A 10,308-nucleotide genomic window follows, 5' to 3' on the forward strand; every position below is an offset into this window, starting at 1 on the left:
TTCCATTTATATGGCGCGCAACCAATGACAAATAAGTCTTATCCATGCTGCCATCATTCAATAAGAGCTGTCATGTGGCAGTTAGGAGATGTTAACGAACTGCTTTTAAATACCACATACTGAATGGTTTGGCAAACGATCACAGCGTTTCTGTTTTAGAGACGACCCGGACTTGGTTTAGATTTTAGTCTTCGTCCCACTTGCATGTTGTTTATGAGGAGAAGCTCTCATCAACAAGCGACAAACACTTAGAGCAGTGGTTTCTAGTGCCTGCGAAGCACTTTGACCGTAAAGCCCACTAACTACATACATGGCATCCGGGAAATTGTCAAATAATGCATGTCTCTGACGACACCATTTTGTTGGCTGCCATTGGCTTCGACACACATCACTGCGAGACAGTCATTATGACTCAGAAAACTAGTTTGTGTGTGACAAATGCTGTGATTGAATACCCTTTTTAACATATTTACCATCATGACGGAATGGGTGACCTTTGTAGTATTTGGTCATCAGTGGGACATCATGACGAGTTTTCCAGGTACAACATTGTGTGTTGTGGGTCTTACACGCACGTCATATTATCCCTTTGTGGCATAACAGTTCCAAACATGACGCTTTGGGTAATAATACATGTCCAGCCTCTGTGACTAGGAATTTAGGGTTGAGGTTTTGGATGAATGTTTGTGTAACTCATTGCTGTTTTCAGTTAAAATGGGGAGCTTTTTAGGTAGTGATGTAGCTAGGTAAATAAATAGGTAAGGAGTAGCTGAGGAGAAAGGTACAGTAGGTAGCGAGGTCAGTAGGTAGGTAGGCAGGTAGATGGGTTGTTACAGAAGTCCGTTGATAGGATTAACTGAAGGTAGAGAGGAAGATGAGTACATTTGAGTATTCAATTAACCTAGCAAGAATGTTTTGGGGATGTGGGAGGAAACCGGAGTAACCGGCGAAAACCCACACAGCTACAGGGAGAAGATGCAAACTCCACATAGGCGAGGCCAGACTCGAACTCGGGTCCTCAGAATTGTGAGGCAGACGGAGCACATTCAATATCACTAAAATGCTTCTGCTTTGGAGAAAATTGTCAGTTTATTCCTTCACTTGCATCCACAACACCTCAAAAGACATCCTAATAGCTACTGTACATGCTTTGACTGGTAAATGAGTGGTGGATGAGTCATGCAGTTCATTTGGATTATCCTGTAATGTACTCGCTCTCCTACTCAGATTGCCTCTTACTGGGGGTTTTCTGATAAAACCATTTGAGATATTAGTCTTGCAGCTTTTATTTCCAACCCATCACTCATTCGGTGATTTATTGAAACTCAGCTCACCCTGATGCTGTAAATAGGCAGAGTTGTTGTTCAAGCTCTGGTTATGTGCGCACATTGACGTCAGCGTCCTGCAGAAGCACTCCAGCCTAATCTGCTGGTCTGGACCACAATGTGTTTCCATTTTGTGGGCAAATTAATTAAAAGTGACATGAGATATTTGAATGGACGTATTATGATGCAAGAAACAGATGGGCTAATCTACATTTAGAGTTTTTTTCTCCTGTATCTTTCACTCACACAAACACCATTTGCACTCAGTAGGCTTTTTACCCTCTTTTCAAACCATAAAGTGTACCTGCAGCATTGCCATCTGTGGTTGGAGACTGAACCCTTTGCTATTTCCTTTTATGAGTCAGTCATAGGCAGTTTTGCAGGTGCCCGAGTGGGTAATATAAGGTATTAACCAAGCAAAGCGACAGGGAAAGATGACACTGCATCAAAAAATGGCTTAATGGTACACTGAGTGCGGCTGGTTAGAGCGTCTGCCTCACAGCTCTGAGGACCGGGGTTCAATCCCCGGTCCCGCCTGTGTGGAGTTTGCATGTTCTCCCTGTGCCTGCGTGGGTTTTCTCCGGGCACCCCGGTTTCCTCCCACATCCCCAAAAACATGCGTGGTAGGTGAATTGACAACTCTAAATTGCCCGTAGGTGTGAATGTGAGTGCGAATGGTTGTTTGTTTGTATGTGCCCTGCGATTGGCTGACAACCCGTTCAGAGTGTACCCCGCCTCCTGCCCGATGATAGCTGAGCTAGGCTCAGAAAATGGATGGATGGATGGATGGTACACTGAGTGTTAAAGTGTAGGTGTGCTCCACTGATTTAGAAATAAATCTCCAACAACGCTGGAGCTTTTTCAACTAAGTCTTTATTGAAATCTCATATAATAACACAACAAAACATTTCTGCAAAAATATAACCCTCACTATCTGATAAAATACAATAATGGACAAGAATGCCTTATGTATCTTTTGCTAATTTTTCATAACATGCAGGCATTACATATTAGAACCTTAGCATATAATTGCCAACTGATCAATCGACTATCTTACAGCTGAAACAGTAATGTTAGACACACACAAACCAATAAACTGCTTGTGCGTTTGTCTGTTTTCCTTCTAAGGTCTAGACACATCTCTTCTTGTGCATGTCGACTTAACCATAATAATAACATTGCACTATGCTGTTATTGTTTTCTATATGCTTCTCTTGGGTCTTCCATTGTGTCTGTCATTCTGTGGATCTCCCTGGACAGAAAACAAACACATCTTATGACAAAGGAGGTTTTTGACAGAGGGGAAAATTACATTACAAGATGACTCACCAGAACAGAGAACGCCTCGGACCGACCGGAATTGCCGTATTTGGGCTGCTCGTTCGTCACCTGTCTTCTTGCTCTGATCACCTGGAGGAGAAAAATGATTCTTAACATTCAGTCGCAATGATAATGTATGATTTTTTGATTCATTTCAAAAGCCCGGTCTGTGATCAGTGCCTGCTGCACATCGATCCAGCCTGCACAACAACGCTCTTTTGCCTCAGCTGTTTGTCTGCTCGGGGGTTGTCATGGAGACTCACCTGTAGGGGGTTGGATTTCTTATCGTTGCTAAGGAGGGAAAAGGAGCCGACACGGGATTTACGCTTGTTCTTCTTCTTATTCGCTGCTTGAGCCAAGTGTCGCCTGGACCTGTCAGCCTGGAGGAGAGTTGACAAGGCAATTAGAAACACACACACGCACACACACACACTTTCCAACTCATCTTTGTGATGCATGTGGATTTACCTGGATAAGACTCTTTGGAAAGCCTTTCGCAGAGATTACTCCAGGAAGGTTAGAGTGAACCGGGTGGGCGTGGCCTCTCTTCTCCAACTGTCTCTTCCGCCGGAGCAGGACCTACAACATAACACAGTCACAGTCGTCATGTTCAAGGACACAGGTGGAGGTCTCTGTGACTGTACAAAGAATCAAGTTTTATATGATGCGGAATGATGTGGCCCCCCACCCCCGCCCCCATCCTGGAGCCGTCATCTTATTGTGGTGGAGGGGTTTGTGTGTCCCAATGATCCTAGGAGCTAAGTTGTCTGGGGCTACACACCCCTGGTAGGGTCACCCATGGCAAACAGGTCCTTGGTGAGGGACCATACAAAGCACACTCAAGGACCCCTTAAAGACATTGGACCTCGTTTTCCCTCGTCCGGACGCGCGTCACCAAGGCCTGGAGCCAGGCCTTGAGGTGAGGGCCTGGTGGCCGGGCCTGCACCCATGGGGCCCAGCTGAGCTCACAGCTCACAGCTTTGGTGGTCGCTGAAGCAAAAACTCTGGCATGGGAGGAGTTCGGTGAGGCCATGGAGAAAGACTTCTGGACGGCTTTGAGGAAATTCTGGTCCACCATCCAGCATATCAGGAATGTTGCACCATCAACATTATGTATTATGGGGTTGGGGCGCTGCTGACCTCAACTCAGGAGGTTGTGAGTCGGTGGGCCGAATACTTCGAAGACCTCCTCAATTCTACCGACATGCCTTCTCAAGAGGAAGCAGAGTCTGGGGGCTCTGAGGCGGGCTCTCCTATCTCCGGGTTTGAGGACACCAAGGTGGTTAAAAAGCTCCTCAATGGCAGGGCGCCGGGAATGGATGAGAACAGCCCAGAGTTCCTGAAGGCTCTGGATGTTGTGAGGCTGTCCTGGCTGACATGCCACGGCAACATTGCGTGGAAATCAGGGACAGTGCCTCTGGATTGGTAGACCGGGGTGGTCCTTTTTAAGAGTGGGTACCGGAGGGTGTGTTCCAACTACAGGGGATGACAGTCCTCAGCCTCCCCAGTAAGGTCTATTCAGCGGTTCTGAAGAGGAGGGTCCATCTGGAAGTTGATGCTCAGATTCAGGAGGAGCAGTGTGGTTTTCGTCCTGGCCGTGGAACAGTGGACCAGCTCTACACCTTCAGAAGTGTCCTCGAGGGTGCACGGGAGTTCGCATAACCCATCTACATGTGTTTTGCAGACTTGGAGAAGGTGTTCAACCGTGTCCCTCAGGGGGTACTGTGGAGGGTGCTCCGGAAATATGGGGTACTGGACCACCTGATAAGGGCTGTTCATTCCCTGTATGACCGGTGTCAGAGTTTGATCCACATCCGCGGCCAAAAGCTGAATACGTTTGAATACGAATAGTGAGAGTTGGACTCTGCCAAGTCTGCCCTTTGTCACGGGTTCTGTTCATTACCATTATGGACAGAATTTCTAGGTGCAGCTGAGTTGTTGCGGGGTTCTGGTTTGGTGACCTCAGCATTGCGTCTCGGCTTTTTGCAGATGATGTGGTTCTGATGGCTTCATCAAGCCGTGACCTTCAACTCTCGATGGAGCGGTTAGCAGCGGAGTGTGAAGCGGCTGAGATGAAAACCAGCACCTCCAAATCTGAGACCACAGTCCTCGGTCAGAAAAGGGTGGAGCGCCCTCTCCGGGTTGGGAAATAGATCCTGCCGCAAGTGGAAGAGTTCAAGTATCTCGGGATCTTGTTCACGAGTGAGGGGAGAACGGAGCGGAAGATCGACAGGCGGATCGGTGCAGTGCCTGCAGCGATGCGGACTCTGTATCGGTCTGTTGTGATGAAGATAGAGCTCAGCCAAAAGGCAAAGCTCTCTATTTACTGGCGGCGGTTGATTTACGTTCCTAACCTCACCTCTGGTCATGAGGTGAGGGTCATGACCGAAAGAACAAGATACAAGCGGCCGAAATGAGTTTCCTCCGTAGGCTGTCCGGGCTCTCCCTTAGAGATAGGGTGATGGCTTGGCAATCTGGGAGGGGCTCAGAGTCTAGCTGCTGCTCCTCCGAGTACGGGAGGAGGCCTTGGGGATGACCCAGGACATGCTGGAGAGACTATGTCTCTCAGCTGGCCTTGTGATCCCCCCAGAAGAGCTGGACGAAGTGGTTGAGGAGAGGGAAGTCTGGGCTTCTCTGCTTAAGATGCTGCCCCCACACCCCAACCTTGGATAAGCGGAAGAAAATGGATGGATGGAATGACCCCCCCCATGTAAATCTAAATTCTGTTTCTTTGGTTTTATGACCAGTCTAGCTTCACCCATTTATGGAGTAAAATGGTCATAAAAATCCTTTCCTGCATTTCTCATTGATCTGAACATAAACAAGGAAATGTTATTGATTGCGCCTGTGTGCCCTAACAAATGGACTGTCAGCACGGGAGGCAACAGGTTTCCAAATTGGACTTTGTAGTCAATTTATTACATTGCTGCAGGTTTATCAATAATTCATTTTCCGAGCTAAATAATCAAGTAAAAAAGGATCTTCCTTCTTTTCATCCTTCTTAACTCCATTTCTGACTTGAAATTAAAGGCATATAAACATTGGCCTTGTGCTTATTTGTTATGCTATTCACAATGCTCACTGTGATTGCCCTTGACCTATATTGCAATGATTGTGTCTATTTTTCATCACATTGCTGCATGTGGCTATTTGGCACTGACACATAATTGGAACATGCATCATGTCATTCTATGTTTCCAAGCTGCCAGGAAGCCAGATTACTCATCTGGGCTCAACCATGTTTCCATGGTCACACCGCTATAGCTTTATTACAACTACAACATGTATCACTGATCTAATCTTAATAGCTTTGAATGCAGCTGTTTTGCATTTCACGGTGTACAGAAGATTAAAATCAGCAACCAAGCTATCCTTAATTTTATTTCCCTCACTCAACTGCAGCTGCTGCCTTCCTCACAAAACACAAACCCTTTTTCGAGCGAATGGCGACTGTCTTCTATGAGGGACAGTCAAAAATATTTACCTTTATTTATTGCAATAGAAAGGCAGTATACACATAGAAATAAAGCCTAAAAAAAAAATGAGGATTTCATTGATACTTTTTAATATAATCTAAATTTTTCTCAACACCAATTGTCCATCAATGTACAAGGGCATGTATGCCAGCCTCGTCAAATTCCTTAGGCTGCATTTTCAACCAGTTTTTACAGCTTGCTTATCTTGTTCATCATCAGAGAAGTGCTTGACCCTGAACTCCATCTTTTAATGGTCCAAAATCGTGTCAGTATGGGGGATGGGTTATGGTTTGCTTGTCACGGAGACCAGTCAAAGCAGGCTTTTGTTCTTCGCCTTTGATCCTGGACACCCAATTTTTGACTCTGCTGTGTGCCTGTTGCAGCTTCCCCATACACATTTTGCAACCTTTTGAAAATGTTTAGTGGTGGTTCTCCTTCCCTAGCAAGAAATTCAATCACAACTCTCTGCTTCTGACAGGCATCCAACAATGATGTCATTTCCAAAATGGCTGACAGGAATAGGACAGGCTTAAAAAGAAACTTCAAACAAGTATTTAAAGTACAAACAAAAAAAATAAAAATAAATCTATAATTAGTAGGTTAAATCAAACTGGGCTCTTTACTTTTTGGCTGCCCCTCGTACTTGTGTACGACCAGATGATTCTAAAAAGGTGGCATATACCTGTTCTTCATTTGAAGGCATTGGCCGTTGCAGGCCCCGATCACCCGTCTGAGAATAGAATGAGAAAGCGCACATGATTAATGACAACATGAACACATTCTATTCTGTATCTATGATATATCATTTTTACGTCAAAGTAAAACAAAAACAAAAATGGGAAATGGAATTGCATTGCTTTATAGTGTCATATTCACTGAATCACCACATTGCAGTTTAGCGTAGAATTTTTCACTCAAATCCATTTCCACTTTCATTTACAGTAGTTGAATAAACCCAAAGAACACCCACGTAATGAACATATTGTCATATCACTACCTCTATGATAATATCAATCAAAGTGAGCATTTTGTAAAATGGTATTTTTGGAGCATTTGGTTTTGTTTATGTACAGGCGGACACAATGTTGTGGCCATATATTTCTCCTGCCCCTGACAAACAAAAAGTAAACATGGTGGGTTAATCATGTACTTTTCCATTTGTTCTACAGCCTTTATTTAACATAAGATAAAACCCATCGCGCCCCATTGTGCTGCATGTAGTATGAGTCAGAGTGCCATAAACTATCTTTTCAGATATTTCACTGCCTTGACCTTTGTGGAAGCCAATTTAAGCTGAAGTTATATGTGATTCTGCCTCAGTTACCGCTACAATTGCTTGCAAATACTGTAATGACTTTTCTAATCACGAAAAGAAAAGCACATATACATTATGTCACTAACTTCTTTAGATTGAGAAGACATTTCCTCAATGTCTCCCCTCCTTGTACGGGAGAAATATTTTTTTCAACTCCTGCAGCTGTACAATGCATAGTCCAGATGAGGAGGATTATTATGGACAAAACACCATGACTTTGACGAAAAATGCTTAACCGCACATTTGAAGTTAAACAGCCTGCGGCCACATGAAACAACAACAAAAAAGGGCAGAGAGGGATTTTTGTTCCACACTGGTTTTATTTTGGGTGTTTTTGGTATTCTAGCTGAAAAAACCATTACAATGAGATGCTGCTCCAGTTAGGGAATCTAATTATATATCATTGCTGTGCAGGGTTATTTTGTCTGTTGCAATCTTGAAACACATTTGACCGCTGCTGCTGTCACACACAGCTGCCTCTTTCCAGGGAAAGAACGCTAAATGAACGCAATAAACAGGATTCATGGCCCTTACACCTACAAATATGGAAGAAAATATTGTTGTATGTTGGTGTATTTGACTTTTAAACATGTCTATAGGCATTTTTGATACTGGATGTGAAAGAGGATCTGGCTCACAATCTATGTTGCAGCGCACTAACAAGGGTTTTTGATGGACCTTGGTTTGTGCACAAAAAAAAAAAAAAAAGATCCTCCTCAAAGTTAAAAGTGTAGAATAGGCGTCAGCCCAACCACAGTTTGAAGAGGTGGGTCCGAACACTTTTGAACATATAGTGTAAATTACATGAAAGCGATCACATTATAATAATTTATACTATATTTGAACAGTAGAATATTGTTTTGTACCATCCACCTATCCATTTTCTTTACCGCTTATCCTTACTAGGGTCGCGGGCTGCTGGAGGCTATCCCAGCTATCTTCGAGCAGGAGGCGGGGTACACCCTGAACCGGTCGCCAGACAATCGCAGGGCACATACAAACAAACAACCATTCGCACTCACATTCACACCTATGGGCAATTTAGAGTCTCCAATTCATGCATGTTGTAGCATGATTCTATCTATATTTTATTTTCCGGAAGATGCTTGTCTCCATATTTTTTTCATATAGTATACTGTAGAATCATCACACAACAGTTATTGACCCCCAGATACAATTAAAGTGAAAGCATTAAATTATTCTAAAATACCTATTTCAGATTAGATATATTTGATATATTTTGTGATCTATGTAATGGATAAATTCTTGGTTTTTTTAGCATTTAAGTGATTTTAAAATGCATTTTCATAAGAATGACTGATTTAGATGTGTCTTCTTGTTTTAAGAATGTTAAATTGATGCATCAATGAAGCATTTTAACATCAGAACATGATCTTGATGGAAAAAGGTGTTCATCCCTACAGTAAGCAGTGAATTCTTTCCTTTCCTTTAAAAGGAAGGAGAGTTCTTCCAATTTAGCTGTTTCAAGTACAATGTGATGATGAGAGATCTTGACAATGCTCTTCACTGGACATCCATCAGAAGAAGAGTCCTACCTGCTCGTCCGCCGTCTGGGTGTTGACGCACAAGTCGGCCGGGCTTCCTCCCGAGCAGTCAAGCGCATGAGACAGCAGGCTCGCCTGCAGGCAGAGCAAACACAGCCACACAGTAAAGCCCATGATCCAGTCTGGAAGTAGAGTGTTCCCAGCCCCTGTCAGCTCCTTACTTTATACTCTCGGCTCCTCTAATGAGGACCAGATGCAGGGAAACATGCGTCCGTGCCAGCTTCACACAGACACACAGCCCACCGCAAGTGAGGCGCTCCACGCCTGCAGCCAATGGCCTGCGGTCCTGCACAAACATGTAAGACATCTTCTGGAGCAGCCCCACGACCACCACCTTCACCCTTCTGAGCTCACAACCCCACAACCCCATTGACCAAAAGATGAGTTGATATACAATGTTACACTTAGTCCATCAATCTTGAATGCTGCCAAACAGAGCAAGCTGACTACAAGGAAAGGAAACTTGTGTTCTTAGCCTTTAAACCAGGGGTGTGCAAACTTTTTCCTCCAATTAGCGCCTACAGAAAAACTTTGACATTCTTTAATATTGATGTATTAAATGCACTAAAACAAATCCATCAAGCAATTATATATTTTTTTAAAAAATATATATATGTTATAGCAATTCAAATGCTACACCATGGCTTTCTGTTAAAGGTAATAAGGCAAATGGTTTAGGATTTTTCGGCTTTTTGGGGTTACGGCCCTGCATTGAGCAGCAGCACATCTCCACATTCAGAATCAAAATATGAGCGATATTTTGCAAGATGAGGATTGTTAATGGGATATATTCCCAAATCGGAGCCAAACCATTTTTGATTTTCAAACTGAATAATCTTTATTTACTGGGGCAATGTTGTTGCTATTTTCATTGGAAATAGTGTCTTTGCTGATCGAGAAAAGCTCAATATGAAACCAATTTCTTATTTTTTAGTAGTCTTGGTAGTGGCACCCACACTTTTCACGCTGTTCCCATTAACGTTGCGGTGGGCCGCAAATGGCCTATGGGCCAGACTTTTTGACACCCCTGCTTAAACAAATGAAACATCCCTGTTTATTTTTTTTCCTCTCAGCATATGCAGACAAGTTTGTGGCTTAATTTCACTTCAGGAAGCCCAATAACCATTTGGAAACTCACATAAACTGTTTTAATGGTTACAGTGTGGCTCACATATACACAGATACACATTGAGGAAGCATTTAGCACACCTTATGTGAGAGATTTATTTTATTATTTTTCAAGTCTTTACAATGTTGCCTGCCAGAAAGAATGCATCTCTTGGACGGGGCAAGTAGCGCATGAATAG

At 43.6% G+C, this 10,308-nt stretch overlaps 1 protein-coding gene across 1 annotated transcript; it reads right to left on the reverse strand.

Moving 5' to 3' along the window:
- Positions 1–2,181: 2,181 nt before the first annotated feature.
- On the reverse strand, positions 2,182–9,149 carry si:dkey-12l12.1 (uncharacterized). Its single transcript, XM_061758905.1, has 6 exons — positions 8,993–9,149; positions 6,804–6,851; positions 3,114–3,224; positions 2,909–3,025; positions 2,655–2,735; positions 2,182–2,577 (listed from the first exon to the last, which is right to left on the reverse strand). The coding sequence occupies exons 1-6, from the start codon at positions 9,113–9,115 to the stop codon at positions 2,527–2,529; spliced, it is 531 nt and encodes a 176-aa protein (XP_061614889.1). The 5' UTR covers positions 9,116–9,149; the 3' UTR covers positions 2,182–2,526.
- Between the last annotated feature and the right edge of the window lie 1,159 nt (positions 9,150–10,308).

Source organism: Phyllopteryx taeniolatus, chromosome 20, assembly GCF_024500385.1.
Source record: "Phyllopteryx taeniolatus isolate TA_2022b chromosome 20, UOR_Ptae_1.2, whole genome shotgun sequence".
NCBI classification, from domain to species: Eukaryota; Metazoa; Chordata; class Actinopteri; order Syngnathiformes; family Syngnathidae; genus Phyllopteryx; species Phyllopteryx taeniolatus.

What these genes read in the sequence shown, in the direction of transcription:
- si:dkey-12l12.1 (XM_061758905.1), bottom strand. Translation starts at nt 9,115, where the DNA reads ATGGGCTTTACTGTGTGGCTGTGTTTGCTCTGCCTGCAGGCGAGCCTG. An exon ending in TGCCTTCAAATGAAGAACAG is followed by an intron (nt 3,225 to 6,803) that starts GTATATGCCACC and finishes GTTATGTTGTAG; the next exon opens with GTCCTGCTCCGGCGGAAGAG. An exon ending in TTCCAAAGAGTCTTATCCAG is followed by an intron (nt 3,026 to 3,113) that starts GTAAATCCACAT and finishes ACTCTCCTCCAG; the next exon opens with GCTGACAGGTCCAGGCGACA.